Raw genomic sequence first — 16,338 nt, 5'->3', positions numbered from 1 at the left:
GAGCACCAAGGACCCCTCAAAGCAATAGGCTGTTGTATATGAAGCATAGTTAATAGGCTTGGTTGTGTATGTTGTTCCTTAGAAAATCCCCAGTTTTGTTGTGTTTTAACAGCTCACCTGTGTTTTTAACTGCCAAGTGTTTTTTTTTTTTAAATTGTGTTTCAGTTGCTACTACGATTCAGAGAGAATCATACAGGTGTGAGAAAACATTGACACCATGCAGGCACCTCTGTCTTTCCCTAATCTCTAGTTCTGAGCGGCCGGATTGAGACGCAACACAATTGACCCCCAATATTGTGAATTAGTTTGCTTTTCAATTCGGCCAGGCTGATGGTGGACACCTTGGGGATTCAGATTAGTTAAATCATTCTGAAATTTCTGCTGTTATCCCCATAAAATCTTCCAGGGATTAATGTACAGGTGTCGTTGTTAGTTGTGAAGTCGTGTCCGACCCATCACGGCCCCATGGACAACGTTCCTCCAAGCCTTCCTGTCCTCCACCATCCTCTGGAGTCCTGATTCGGTGACTCCATCCAGCCACCTCCTTCTCTGTCGTCCCCTTCTTCTTTTGCCCTCTGTCTTTCCCAGGCTCTTCTCCAGGGAGTTCTTCCTTCTCATTAGGTGGCCAAAGCCTTTGAGTTTCCCCTTCAGGATCTGGCCTTCTAAAGAGCAATCAGGGTTGATCTCCTCTAGGACTGACCAGTTGGATGGCCTTGCAGTCCAAGGGACTCGCAGGAGTCTTCTCCAGCACCAGAGTTCAAAGGACTCAATTCTTGAATTGAAAACCCCGTGGACAGTAATGTACAGGACTTATAGCAGTCCATGGCACTGAAAAAAGTGACTTAAGATCGTTTTTTCATAGTTACAACCTTTGCAGCATGCCCAGGGTGGCATGATCAAAATTCAGATGCTTGGCAACTGCTTCATACTTACGACCTTTGCTGTGTCTCAAGTGGATCACCTTTTGAGGCCTTCTGATAAGCAGAGTCAATGGGGTAGTTGGATTCGCTTAACCTGCTTACTAGGGACGCGGTGGCTCAGTGGTTAAGACGCTGAGCTTGTCGATCAGAAAGGTCGGCAGTTCAGCAGTTCGAATCCCTAGTGCCGCATAACAGAGTGAGCTCCCATTACTTGTCCCAGCTTCTGCCAACCTAGCAGTTCGAAAGCATGTAAAAATGCAAGTAGAAAAATAGGAACCACCTTTGGTGGGAAGGGAACAGCGTTCCGTGCGCCTTCGGTGTTGAGTCATGCCGGCCACATGACCACGGAGACGTCTTCGGACACCGCTGGCTCTTCGGCTTTGACACGGAGATGAGCGCCGCCCCCTAGAGTCGGGAACGACTGGCATATATATATGCAAGGGGAACCTTTACATTTTAAACCTGTTTACTAACTTATCAATTTCACTTAACAACCGTGGCAAAAAAGTCGTAAAAAGGGGACAAAAACTCAATCAATGTCTCGCTTAACAACAGAAATGCTGGACTCAGTTGTGGTCGTAAGAGAAAGAACTGCCTGCATTGATCTGTACTGAAATTTCAGGTGCCTGCTTCCTTTTCCTTTTTTCTTTTGTTGTGGGCCTGTGGGAAAGAATCTGTGCAAATTCACACACCCGCAATCAAACCTCGAGTGCTTTTACTTAGCATGGGTGTGTTCCAGCCGGTCTTCGTGACGTACATTTTCTGGACTCCACTCCTTCCTCCTTAGAACAGCTTTAAGGCGCACGTGTTCAGACATCCCACAACTCCAGGAGCCATAAGATGGTTCTGTGTTTCTCGTCCTTGAGAGAGAATCACAGATGGAAGGGACCTTGGAGGTCTTCTAGTCCAACCCCCTGCTTAGACAGGATACCCTTACACTGCTTCAGACAAATGGTCGTTCAATCTCTTCTTAAAAACTTCCAGTGTTGGGGCATTGACAACTTCTGGAGGCAACTTCTGTTCCACTGATTCATTGTTCTGACTGTCAGGAAATTTCTCCTTAGTTCTAGGTTGCTTCTCTCCCTGATTAGTTTCCTCCCATTGCTTCTCTTGACCTCAGGTGCTTTGGAGAATAGCTTGACTCCCTCTTCTTTGTGGCAACCCCTCAGCCATCATGTCACACCCCCCCCCCCCCAGTCCTTTATTTCTCTGGCAAAGGGAATAAATCAAGAATATATGTTTTGGAGGGTATAAGGGCACAATTGGAATATATTGTATATCGAAGAAATATAAGGGGAAGGGGGAAAAGGTCTCCAGGGGGTGAGAGGTGCACTCTAATATGTTTTTTTCTTTTGTCTTTCTTTTTTTTTTGTATTCAGTTGTATATGTTTGTATTATTTGTGTTTAAAACAAACCCCTAGTCCTTCATTTCTCTAGACTAGCTATACTCAATGTCCCATTCTCTTCCATTCCCCCAGGTTTCTTTAATGAAAAGGACTATCAATCAGAATAGAGCTGGAGGGGACCTTGGAGGTCTTCTAGTCCAATCCCCTGCCTAGGCAGGAGACCCTACACCACTTCAGACAAATGCTTATCTAATCTCTTCTTTAAAACCTCCAGCATTGGAGATTCCACAATTTCTGGAGGCAAGTTGTTCCACTGATTAATTGTCCTCACTGTTAGGAAGTTTCTCCTTAAATCCAGATTGCTTCTCTCCTTCATTAGTTTCCCTTCATTGTTTCTTGTCTTGAATTCCTGCAACCGTTGCTTTCATATCTTCTGGCTCAAAGAAATAGAAATAAAATGGATATAAAATAAATATAAAATAATAAATATACAATAAATATAAAATAAAATTAAAAAATTAAAAAAATAAAATAAAAAAATAAAAATGAAATAATAAAATAAAATGATAAAATAAAAATAAAATAAAATTTAAAAAACATAAAATAAATAAAATAAAAATAAATAAATATAAAATAAAGTAAAATAATCTAATAATAAAATAAAATAATAATAAAATAATAATAAAATAAAATAATAAAATAAAAATAAAAATAAAATAATAAACTAAAATAATAATAAAATAAAAAAATAAAATAAAAATAAAATAAAATTTAAAAAACGAAATAAATAAAATAAAAATAAAATAAAATAAAATAAAATTTAAAAAACAAAATAAATAAAATAAAAATAAATAAAAATAAATAAAAATAAAATAAAGTTAAATAATCTAATAATAATAAAACAATAATAAAATAATAAAATAAAATAATAATAATCTAATAATAAAATAAAATAAAAATAAAATAATAAAATAAAATAATAAAATAAAAATAAAATAATAAAATAAAATAATAATAAAATAAAATAAAAATAAAATAAATTTAAAAAACGAAATAAATAAAATAAAAATAAAATAAAAATAAAATAAAATTTAAAAAACATAAAATAAATAAAATAAAAATAAATAAAAATAAAATAAAGTAAAATAATCTAATAATAATAAAATAATAATAAAATAATAAAATAAAATAAAAATAAAATAATAAAATAATAAAATAAAAATCCACAGGTAAACACTCAAGGGGCACCTAGGTCTGGAGTGTCCCTAACTGTGGAGAATTAGCCAGAGGAACAACTTGCCTACAGAAGGCGTAGGTAGGTGCTTCATCCCTGGAGGTTTTTAAGAAGAGACTGGACAGCCGATTGTCTGAAATGCTCTCCTGCTTGAGCAGGGGGTTGGACTAGAAGACCTCCAAAGTCCCTTCAGGCACTTCTTCCATTCTCCTCCCACTTCCCTCTTGTGTCGAATCTTCCTCCCAGGTAACAAGAGTTGAATTTCCCCTCTGCTGGTGAAAGTGTGGCGGAGGAAGCAAAGCCTTTATTTACTTGCCCTGGGGTTTGGCTGCTTTTCAGGCTTTGGAAGGAAGAGGCAGAGCAACGGCAACAGAGATGGCGCGGCTGGTGGCAGTTTGCAGAGACAGCGAGGAGGAATTCCTCTTCGAGAGGCTGCAGATCCCCCTTTACATCGATGACACCCTGACGGTAAGCGAGTCGTGGGGCCACTTTCGGCCCCACTTGCAACGGAAGGGGGGGTTGCAACACAACGCCACACCAATGGGTGTTTTGCAATCCCCCAGGCAAGCCGTTTCCCTCCCCCCCCCTCCCCACCGTCCTCCTCCATTCCTTGCAATGCTCTGGGAAGGCCCCTCGGCCCCGCCTCGCAGCCCTCCCTTTGCAGTAATTGGTGCACTTGGGTTGCCTCCAACGCCCGCCTGCCCGTCATGTGTGCTTCTGCCCTTAACCCGCGTCTGGGAGACACGCATGCATGCATGCACACACGCAGACCCAGACGTGGACACACACGGGCAACACACATGCCCTCCCTCGGGAGGCCGAAACCTGAGGAGCCGAAGCCATTTTGGAACCAACCGGAGCGTCTATCCGCCGTTTGGAGGCCTTGGGCGGCTTTGCGGGGTGGGGGCACAGGGGGTGGGGACAAAGGTATCCCTTATAACTCTCTGACGAGGGTCTCCACCCCCACCCCCCCACCCCCGTTTCCCAGATTCTGGAGGATGAACTTTGGTGGCTTTTTTGCACACCTGTCTGGGTTTTGCACGCTTCGTTTTGAGGATGTGCATTTTAATTTTTTTTTTTTTTTGAAACAAGGAAAGGAGGAAGGAAGGAGGGATTAGGGGTGGCACGATGGGTGTGCTTCTGTTATTTGCTTGCAGATCGGTGTGAATTTTTTTTTGTTGTTGTTTGTTTGCAAGGTAGAGGTTTGGGCAGGAAAGATCCCAATTCCCAGGGGAACCAAGTAGAGGAATTTCTTCCTAACTTTGAAGGTGACATCCCCCCAAAATATTTCAGAATTTTACTTGCGGATTTTTTTTTAACTTTCTCCACTCATTTAGTACTCTTCCATTCTGTTCACCTTCTTTCTTCCTTCCTCCCCTCCTTTCTCCCTCCCTCCCTCCCTTCCTCCCTCCCTTCCTTTTCCTCCCTCCCTCCTTTTCCTTTCTTCCCTCCTCTCTTCTTTCTCTTGAATTGAATTGAATTTATTTCATTTATATGCCGCCCTTTTCCCCAAAAGGGGACTCAGGGCGGCTCACAATCCAAGTCAAGGGAAGGGGTACAAATAAAGAATAAAAAAGACGGACAAAACAATATACAATTTAAAAAAGCACACAACAACCATACCATTCGAGGAGGGGGGGGGGCAAAAGGTCTTTAGCCCCAGGCCTGTCGGAATAGCCAGGTTTTTTCCTCCCTCCCTCCTTTTCCTTTCTTCCCTCCCCTTTCTTTCTCTTCCTTCCTTCCTCCCGCCTTCCCTCTCCTTTCTTCCTTCCTTCCTTCCTTCCTTCCCCTCCATCCTCCCCCCTCCCTCCCTCCCCCCTCCTTCCCTCCCCCCTTTCTTTTCCTCCCTCCCTCCCTCCCACTTCCTTTCTCTTCCTTCCCTTCTTCCTCCCTCTTCTTTCTTCCCCCTCTACTCCCACCCTTCCTTTACCTCCCTCCCGCTTCCTTTCTCTTCTTCCTTTCTTCCTCCCTCTCCTTTCTTCCCTCCCTACTCCCACCCTCCCCCCTGCCTTTTCCTTCTTTCCTCCTTCTTTCTTCCCTCTCTTCCCCATTCCCCTTTCTTCCTACTCCCTTCTCCTTCCTTCCCTCTCCCCACCCTCCCTTTTCCTTCCCTCCCCCTTTCCTTTTCCTCCCCCCTCCAGGGCTGCATTCTTTTTAACTCTCTTACTCAGGCCCTGATCCACTGCTTCCAACTCCATCTTAAATTGCTTGCTTGTTATTTTGGGGTACCTTATCCAACCTTTACTTGGAGATAAGGCCATTGGATCGGGCTGGCAGAAGGAGGGCCTCGTATCATCGGTCTAAATCGGGCAATTTAATGGGTAGAATGAGAAGGCCCCCATTTTCCTATTGTTCTGTAGGTCCCGGTCATTCGTCCTTGGCTTACGACTGCAATTAGGATCAGAATTTCCATTCCTAAGCAAGGCAGTTAAGTGACTCGCGCCGGATTTCAATGCTTTTTTTTTTCCAACCATGGTTGACAAGGGAGTCAGTACAGTTGTTAAATGAACCATGAGGTCATTGAGTGAATCCTGCTTCCGTGGACTTTGTCACATGACCCTGGGATGCTGCAACCGTCGTAAACACACGCTGGTTGGTAAGCGTTCATACGTCAGGTGTCAACTAAAGGTGCGCGGACTGCTTAGATCTGATTCAGCCAGTTCTATCTGGTTCGGGCGAACTTGTAGGGGTATCAGCGGGAGGCTCCGCCCACTCACCCGGACATTATCACGTCCCGTTTTTGATGCTCTGCAGAAGGTCCTGCGCATGTGCAGAGGTGGTGCTTGCGAGCGAAGTATGCGCGCGCGTGAGCTCACATTTGCAAACCGCTAGCGAAGGTAAGTTGATTTAACCCCTGGATCTGGCCCGCGGTCCCACTGCCGGCGGAAACGGCAGATCGGAAGCCCGTTTTCGCTGGCAGAGTGCTCGGGCCACCCCAGGCGCCCCCGGCAGGAACGACGTCGAGCTGGCCACGCCCACCCAGCCCCCAAGGTCAAGCGCCTCCCTGATGCGGCCCTCAGTGAAACAGAGTTCGACACCCCCGTTCTATGGGCAAGAACTGGTTTGTCGGTCCCTTTCTTTTCGAAGTGTTGTGGTTCATCTTGGAACCGTCACTCAATAAATGGTTGGAAGTCAAAGACAACGATGCTCGGGAGTGCGATTTCCATCTGCTTGCATTGAGTGACGGGAATAATGTACCTGTTGGCTTAGAGATCGAACAGCTTGGGGAAAACCTAGCAAAGGATTTGGACTTTAGAACGGAAGATTCTCCCTCTGGCGTCAGTTTCCCAATGAGAGACATTTCTGGATCGCCGGTCCAGATGGTTGGGTGCCTCCCACACCAGGTATGCAGGTGGTCCTTCACTTAAGACCACGAGAGAGCCCCAAATTTCTGCCGCTGAGCGAGACAGTGGTGAAGCGAGTTTTGCCCCATTTTACCAGCTTTCCAGCTGCTGTTGTTAAAGGAATCACGGAAATTGTTAAGCTAGTCCCACGGTTGTTAGGTGACCCCAGCTCCCCCCCCCCCAAACTGGCTTTGCTTGTCAGAAGGTCGCGAAGTCTGACCGCGTGACCCTGGGACACTGCCACCGTCGTAAATACGACTCAGTTGCCACCATCATAAATACGAGTCAGCTGCCCAGCGTCTGAATTTTGATCACACGACCACGGGGATGCTGCAACCGTCGTAAGTGTGAAAAACGGTCGTAGCTCCGTTTTGTCAGTGCCGTTGTAACTTTGAATGGTCACTAAGTGAACTGTTGTAAGTCGAGGACTACCTGTCCACCGTTCCTGACTTGCTTGGAAAAATTAAGTACCCAATACAGGTATTTCTTTGAACTACTCCCATTGAGCCCAAGGTTTCCATTGCTAAGAGACGTTTGCCCCATTTTACCACCTTTCTTGCCACAGATGTGAAGCGAACCATTGCAGTTGTTAAGCGAATCACTCAGTCTTTGCCGATTGACTTGGCTTGTTGGAAGCTGGCTGGGGAGGTTACAATGGCGATCACATGACCTCTGGGCAGGGTAACCGTCATAAAGACAGGTCCTCGACTTACAACAGTTTGCTTAGCAACTTCGAAATTACGACGGCACTGGAGAAAGCGACTTATGAACGGTTGAGACATTTCCAGCATCTCCACGATCGTGTCATCAAAATTCAGATGCTTCGGAAACCGACTCGCATTTATGACGGTTGCGGTGTCCCGTGGACCTGCAATCCTGTTTTGCAAACTTCTGACAAGCAAAGTCAGTGGAGAAGCCAGATTCACTTAACAACCGTCTTTCGAACTTAACAAACTCCAGTGATTCGCCGCACATCTGAAGAAAGGTCGTAAAACCGAGGTGGCGGGGCGGGAGAATTCACTTAGCAAATATCTCACTTAACCACAGAAATTTTGGGCTCAATTGTGTCCAGGACTACCTCTATAAGCCAGTTGCCAAGCATGGGGAATGCTGCAACCGTTGTAAATGTGAAAAAAAAGATTGCAAGTCCCCCCCACCCCTAGTGCCTTTGTAACTTAGAACGGTCGCTAAACAAATGGTTGTAAGTCGAGGACTTCCTGTATCGCCAATGACCGATTTAGCTACTCTGTTGAACTGTGGTTGTTCAGTAGGCGTGACATGATAGCAGTCTTCCAATATCTCAGGGGTTGCCACAAAGGAGGGAGTCAAGCTATTCTCCAAGGCACCTGAAGGCAGGACAAGAAGCAATGGGTGGAAACTAATCAAGGAGAGAGAAGCAACTTTGAACTAACAGTTCTAATTAACCAGTGGAACAACTTGCCTCCAGAAGTTGTGAATGCCCAACACTGGAAGTCTTTAAGAAGATGTTGGATAGCCATTTGTCTGAAACGGTAGAGGGTTCCCTACCTAGGCAGGGGGTTGGACTAGAAGACCTCCAGGGTCCCTTCCAATTCTCTATTCTATGGAAGGAAGGAGGGAAGGAAGGAAGGAAGGAAGGAAGGAAGAAGTGGAAGTCAAGCTATTCTCCAAGGCACCTGAAGGCAGGACAAGAAGCAATGGGTGGAAACTAATCAAGGAGAGAGAAGCAACTTTGAACTAACAGTTCTAATTAACCAGTGGAACAACTTGCCTCCAGAAGTTGTGACTGCCCCAACACTGGAAGTCTTTAAGAAGATATTGGATAACCATTTGTCTGAAGTGGTGTAGGGTTTCCTGCCTAAGCAGGGGGCTGGACTAGAAGGCCTCCAAGGTCCCTTCCAGCTCTATTATTCTAAATAGAATTGAGTCAATACTTAATATTATTCGATAAGTGGAAACCTGGTGCCTTTTGAGTGCTTCAGATTATAATTTCCCAGCCTTGTTATGAATAGGAATGAAATTAGTTTCTCCGCTTAAGCCCGGGAAAACAATAGTTCCCTATTATTATTTTTATGCAGACCACTTGAAAGGGGCCTTTGATCTCGCCTGAATCGCTTCGTGAACTCACCGCGCAACTGAAAGTGCTTTTATTTTAATCATCCCAGTGGTGCTTTCTAAGGCGGCGGCGGCGGTGGGTGTGTCTCTGGGGAGTGCAGTTTTATCATGAGGGTGGCAATTGCCTTACCGCCTCGGGCCCCATTTTGCAAAAGAGAGTTTTCGACCTGGGAAAACATCAAAGGGAACAATTCTTAGACTGCATGTTAGTTAGTGGCGTGTTAGAAAATACCTGGATCTCCGATAGAAGAGAAAATATTTAGATTTTAAGTTTGAACTGTGGGGGCTTGATAGTTTTCTGGCAGGTGTTTCATAATCCTAACTGGGTAACATCATTGGTGCTCTTGATGTTACAGATAAGTAAAGGTAAAGGTTCCCCTTGCGCGTATGTGCTAGTCGTTCCCGACTCTAGGGGGCGGTGCTCATCCCCGTTTCAAAGCCGAAGAGCCAGCGCTGTCCGAAGACGTCTCTGTGGTCATGTGGTCGGCATGACTCAACGCTGAAGGCGCCTGGAATGCTGTTCCCTTCCCATCAAAGGTGGCTCCTATTTTTTCTACTTGCATTTTTACACGTTTTCTAACTAGGTTGGCAGAGGCTGGGACAAGTAACGGGAGCTCACTCCGTTACGCAGTGCTAGGATTTGAACTGCCAAACTACCTACCTTTTTGATTGACAAGCTCAGCATCTTAGCCATTGAGCCATCACGTCCCTGATGTTACAGGTAGTCCTTGACTTAGGACCTACTGTTCAGAGTTATGACCTACCTGAAAAAAAGGGGACTTATGACCTGGATATGGTTTTTTTAAAAATATTTTTATTTCTCCAATATAAACATACATTTTTTACAGACAGTGCATTGACTGGGTCAAATCTCTTTTTTAAAATAATAATGATGATGATGATATGGTTAACAGCAGGTACATTAAAGAAAGAAACAGAGTCACTAATCCTGGCTGTGCAAGAACAAGCTATCCGCACAAATGCCATTAAGGCCAAAATCGAAAAATCCTCTGATGATGCCAAATGCAGACTTTGCAAAGAAGCTGATGAAACTGTTGATCACGTACTCAGCTGCTGTAAAAAAATCACACAGATTGATTATAAATTGCGGCACAATTCAGTAGCACAAATGATCCATTGGAATTTGTGCAAAAATTATAATATTAAAACAGCAACAAACTGGTGGGAACATAAGCCTGAAAAAGTCACTGAAAATCAGATGGTCAAGATCTTGTGGGATTTCCGTATACAAACGGACAAAATACTGGCGCATAACACACCAGACATCACACTGGTTGAGAAAAATAAGGTCACAATCATAGACATCGCAATACCAGGTGATAGCAGGGTCGCCGAGAAGGAACATGAAAAAATCGCAAGATACCAGGACTTAAAAATCGAAATTCAACGACTATGGCACAAACCAGCAGTGGTAATTCCAGTGGTAATTGGCACACTGGGTGCTATTCCAAAAGCACTGGAATTACATTTAAAACAGTTAAAAATTGACAAAATCACCATCAGTCAAATGCAAAAAGCCGCACTGCTTGGATCTGCATGCATATTACGAAAATACGTTACGAGGTCCTAGGGACTAGAAACCAATGCCAAATCTGGCGAAACAACTGGCCGCTGTGATACAATTGTATAATAACAGTAGTAGTAGTAGTAGTAGTAGTAGTAGTAGTAGTGTATGTTGAGTTCTAATCTTCCAAGTTCAACACTACTAGTCTCCTTTCATATTCTTTTTACATTTTCCTATTAATTCATTTAAACATAAATAACATTTCTTTGCACCCTGTGTTTGTTAGCCCTTATTAAATGTTGCCATTCAATATTTTAAAAATCGCTCATTATTCCATCATAGCTTCAATATTCCAGATATGTGGGATTACTAATAACACCAACTGTTAACCATATTCAATCCATCAAAGTCCCCACCTTTTCCAATCCTTAGTATTTTTAATTCACCCTCTATTTTAACCCAGTTAGATTGCCTCATTTAATTGGATTGGAAGTTTTGATGGTTGCACCCCCTGTGGTCATGTGACCGCACTTCGAGCATTTTGTCAACACGGCCACCTGTACGACAATTAGTTCTGGTTTTCAGCAAAACAATTCCCATAGCCAACCATTCATGGCGGCTGTATCTAATTGTCACTAGAGAGAAAGGCCATGAAGAAGCAGACGTCACATCTTTAGCTCAGTCCCTTTTGTACCTGCTCAGTTGTAATTTACCACTGATTGAGGAAAGAAGCATCAGGGTTGACATGATAACAGTATTCCAGTATTCAAATAATTCTCTATCCCTTCAGACCTCAGGGACCACTAAATTCATAATTTTAAATCCTGCGGACCGCTAGTATGATCTGCCTAATGACTGGCTGGGTGGGCATGGCTAGGTGGTCATGTGACTTGAGTGGGCGTGGCCAACTCGACGTCAAGGGGCACCTCGCCACCCTCTACTTGCCTCTCCCCTCCCAGCCACTCCTCTCCTGCCCGACCGGGCTCCTTAGGGCCCTAACAGAAAGCCATTGTTGGAGCTAAGCAGCCACCATGAGAAAGAATTGGCGAAACAGCTCAGTTCAAACTGGATCTGACCGAGAAGGAGGCTCAGCAGAAGCACCTCACTGAGGACTACCAGCATAGGCTTTCCAAGCAGAGGGAAGACGTATAGGAGTGCAAGGCCAGGTACCAGCACCTGGAGGCTCAGCAGGCTGAGATAGTCAGCCAGTTCCAGGCCATGATGCAGTCCCACTGGAACGAGGCCCTCCGGCTCTTTGCCACCAGTGGCGTTTCCCTCCAGCCTTTGGCCAAAGCCCCACACCAGAAGGCTGAAGCAGACTCCAAGTTGGAATTTCTGCCCCCTCTCACCCACACAAAAAGATCCAGAAGTGGGAGACTCTCTGCAGCAGCACAAGCGTTCATTACACGTATCCGGCCAAGGGGCCGTAGTTTGGGGACCCCTGATTTAGTGCAATGTAAAAAAATGCAAATAATTTTTCTGCGGACCACCAAAATTTCCTCACGGACCACCAGTGGCCCATTGAGGACAATTAGCCAGTGGGAAAGCTTGCCACCAGAAACTGTAGGTGCTTTCTCATCACTGGAGGTTTTTTAAGAAGAGAGTGGACAGTCACTGGTCTGAGATGGTACAGGTTCTCCTGCTTGAGCAGGGGGCTGGACTAGAAGACCTCCAAGGTCCCTTCCAGCTCTGTTCTATTCTGATTCTAACATGACATGCAAATAATGTGGAAAATACAGTTCTCGTTTCCGAGGTCATCACCTCAGCAATCAGTTGTTTGCCGTGGAACCGTGACCAACAAAACTCATTCTACAATAATGTGCCATGCAATAAAGTAAGCCTTTAGTAATTTAAGTAAAGTAAAGTAATTTACCATACTTGTTCTGAGACACAATTTATTTAAAAAGCTCCAATGTTTATGCAGCTAAACCTTGCCAATCACAATGAGAAAATGTGGACTGTACTGGTAATCCTCGACTTACAACCCTTCACGACTGTGGTATCTAATTGCCCCTAGAAATAAAGGGATGTGCTCCCTTTCGTAAACGCTTAGTTGTAATTTACCGTTGATTGAGGAAAGAAACATCAGGGTTGGCATGATAGAGGTATTCCTGTATTTGAGGGGCTGCCCCAAAGAAGAGGGGGGCAAATTATTTTTCCAAAGCACCCGAAGGAGCTGGTGGAAATTAATCAAGGAGAGAAGCAATCAGGAATTAAGGAGAAACTTCCTAACAGTGAGGACAATTAACCAGTGGAACAGCTTGCCACCAGAAATCGTGGCCGCTTCATCACTGGATGCTTTTAAGAAGAGATTGGACAGCCACTTGTCTTTAGATGGTATGGGTTCTCCCACTTGAGCAGCTCCTTCACTGGGGGCATCCGAGGATGCCTGTCAGGGTTGCTCTAATTTGGTTCCCTGCACTGTACATGGGGTTGGGCTAGATGACCTCAAGGGAAGTTTTTCCAAAACATAAGATTGTCCGAATCACTGAAAGGGCCAGCTACGTAACTCTGCTTACAACCATAGAAAGCAGCTAATGTTCCGGGGTGGCCTTAATGAACCCAAACATATCAACCTGTTTTAATTATAATTATAATATGCTTCAGGCTCTTGAGGTGGCATACAGCTTTCCTTGATTTACAACGGTTCTTTTAGTGGTCACTCGAAAGAAGGGTCTGGATGACTGTTTTGCACACTTAACAACCACTGCAGCATCTCCATGGTCACCTGATCAAAATTCAGTCTGTTGCCAACTATACACACACACACACACACATATACACGGGTGGGATTGAAAAATGTTAGCAACCGGTTCTCTACCTGTTGGCTGGGTGGGTGTAGCCATGATGGGCATGGCCTATTCGACCTCCTGCACCACGGCGGGGGGTGGAGGGAGGCCCTCTGGAGGCCCGAAACGGGCCCGTTTCGGTACTTCCGATAGGCCCATTTTTACCTGGCATGAGGAACAGGCTGTGTGGAGACTCCTGGGAGGGGCAGGGAGAAGTGTTGGATGGATGGAAACTAATCAAGGAGAGAAGCAACCTAGAACTGAGGAGAAATTTCCTGACAGTGAGAACAATTAATCAGTGGAACAACTTCCCTCCAGAAGTTGTGAATGCCCCAACACTGGAAGTTTTTAAGAAGATGTTGGATAGCCATTTGTCTGAAATGGTGTAGGGTTTCCTGCCTAGACAGGGGGTTGGACTAGAAGACCTCCAAGGTCCCTTCCATCTCTGCTATTCTAATGGAATGGAATGGAACTCTATTGGCATTAGTCTTTGGCGCATATGCTCTCAGTGTACATAAAGGAAAATAAAACACATTACCGGTAATCAAGAATCATAAGATACAACACTTAGTGATAGTCATAGGTAACTAATAAGAAATCAAATTGTACTAGGAAACAAATAAAACAATATAAATTGTAAAGATGGTTATATAATTGGGAAGAGATAGATACTAGGAAGGATGAGAAGAATAATAGCAATACAGTCTTAGTAAATAATTGGACAGTGTTGTGGGAATTAGTTCTATTAAGTACCACAATAAAAATGACCATGAAATCAGGTCTACTTACATGATCTTGCTTGCTATGCAAGCAATTTTAGATGAAAATTCTGGTCTTAAGCATTAAATTTCAATGTGGCTATTTTCCCCCACATCTCAGCATTTTCCCCAGCTGTTCGAAGACACCAATTTTTATTTGATCAATAAAAATTTATCGGGTTTCATTATTTATTACTAGCCGATAGGCCGGCGTTGCCCGGGTATTTATTTATAGAGGGAAAATGTCCGGACGAAACATAATTTCTAATGTTGGATTTTCCCCCTTACCAGAGGGATCCCCCTTGTGGAGTACTGTGAAGCCCTTACCATGGCAACTCCACAGCGCTATGCAGCAGAAGCCATTTTACGGCAGTACAGTAGAAGCCATTTAAAGGCACAACAGCCTGTATCTTAACAGAACACACACCTCAAGGGGTGTTAGGGGTGTCTTACCCCACAGTGTTTTTTTCCAGGGTGTAAGTCATTTATGTATCAGGTTTGATAGCTCGAGGCGTTCCAGAGTTATGCTAGAACACACACACACACACACACACACACACACACACACACACTAGTGGTGGGATTCAGCCAGTGCGCACCTATTCGGGAGAACCGGTTGTTAACTTTCCAAACAGTCCGGAGAGCCAGTTGTTGGAAGAAATCTCATTTTGTGTTTTTTCCACTTTGCAGGGCTAATCCTGTAAGGAAGGCAGGAAGGAAACATTCTGGCGTTGTTTCTAGCCTCATCATTATTGCCTTGCTTACAGAAACTGCCTTTCCATTTAACCCTTATTACATTGTCACAGCTAAGGCGAAGCGCCCATCGAGCTGAGTGACGTTGAGTTGGCCACGCCCACCCGGTCACATGACCACCGAGCCACGCCTACCCAGCTGGTCATTAGGGCAGAGAACCGGTTGTTAAATTATTTGAATCTCACCACACACACACACACAAACACACACACACACACACACACACACACACACACACACAGCGATAGATAGATGATAGATAGATGATAGATAGATAGATAGATAGATAGATAGATAGATAGATAGATAGATAGATAGATAGATAGATAGATAAGCTTTAAGATGTCCTGCATTGTTAGAAGGCAGCTTTGGGGCAGTTTTCCTAATCCCGGAGAGTTGTTCATAGGGCCAGAGTGTGCTTGCAAAGAAAGGGCACCTTTGCTTGTGACGTAAGACGGAGGAATGTTGGATTAGGTCAAAGGTCTTTGCTTTGTGCTAGAGAAGAAGCCGGCAAGATCCTTCCCCGAAGACCTTTGATCTTCTCAAAGGACAATTTGAGAAATCCAGGGATTTGGCACTGGGGGCAAGGGTTAGTTGGGAGCAGGCACCTGACCAGCGTCTTCTTAGCCCTTAAACATTTATTTCAAACATGTATAAAGCTGTCCGTCTTTCAACCATATCTGGGCAGCTCTCAATCCAAAATTAAGATGGATAAGATAGTTCTCGACTTACGACCATAATTGCCCCCCAGAGTTTATATAATTTTCATTATATTATACAACTCCTCTTTAGTGCTTCAGTTCTTACCCATTTTTTCCATTTTAATCCAACTCACAATAACATTTTTGATTATCACATTAGTGAAATTATATCGTCTTGTTACATTGTTAAAATCATTTGTTTGCTTATTTGCAAAATTTGGACAGCATCTTAACAGAACTGGAGGGGACCTTGGAGGTCTTTTAGTCCAACCCCCTGCCTAGGCAGGAAACCCTATTCCATTTCAGACAAATGGCTATCCAACATCTTCTTAAAGACTTCCAGTGCTGGAGCATTCACAACTTCTGGAGGCAACTTCTGTTCCACTGATTCATTGTTCTAACTGTCAGGAAATTTCTCCTTAGTTCTAAGTTGCTTCTCTCCTTGATTAGTTTCCACCCATTGCTTCTTGTTCTACCCTCAGGTGCTTTGGAGAATAGTTTGGCTCCCTCTTCTTTGGGGCAACCCCTGAGATATTGGAAGACTGCTATCATGTCACTCCTAGTCCTCCTTTTCATTAAACTAGCCATGCCCAGTTCCTGCAACCGTTCCTCATATGTTTTAGCCTCCAGTCCCCCTAATCCTCTTTGTTGCTCTTCTCTGCACTCTTTCTAGATTCTCCGCATCTTTTCTATATCGTGGCAACCAAAACTGAATGCCGTATTCCAAGTGTGGCCTTACCAAGGCCTTATAAAGTGGTATTAACACTTCACGTGATCTTGATTCTCTCCCTCTGTTGATGCAGCCTAGAACTGTGTTGGCTTTTTTGTTGGCTTTTTTGGCAGCTGCTACACACGGCAGTATCCTTCCCCTGCC

The 16,338-nt window shown here is 44.2% G+C and overlaps 1 protein-coding gene across 6 annotated transcripts in view; it reads left to right on the top strand.

Moving 5' to 3' along the window:
• GGNBP2 (gametogenetin binding protein 2) overlaps nucleotides 1-16,338 on the top strand; it is a 70,457-nt gene that overhangs the window by 7,760 nt on the left and 46,359 nt on the right. For all 6 annotated transcript variants that reach the window (XM_032214930.1, XM_032214933.1, XM_032214935.1 and 3 more), the window contains exon 2: nucleotides 3,840-3,968. In XM_032214930.1, coding sequence (XP_032070821.1) covers nucleotides 3,876-3,968 — 93 coding nt within the window. In that variant the 5' untranslated portion in view covers nucleotides 3,840-3,875. The remainder of the gene's footprint in view (nucleotides 1-3,839; nucleotides 3,969-16,338) is intronic.

This window comes from Thamnophis elegans, chromosome 4, assembly GCF_009769535.1.
Source record: "Thamnophis elegans isolate rThaEle1 chromosome 4, rThaEle1.pri, whole genome shotgun sequence".
NCBI lineage: Eukaryota > Metazoa > Chordata > Lepidosauria > Squamata > Colubridae > Thamnophis > Thamnophis elegans.
Note: the sequence above shows the minus strand (reverse complement) of the source record. Positions and strands in the feature narration are given on the sequence as shown.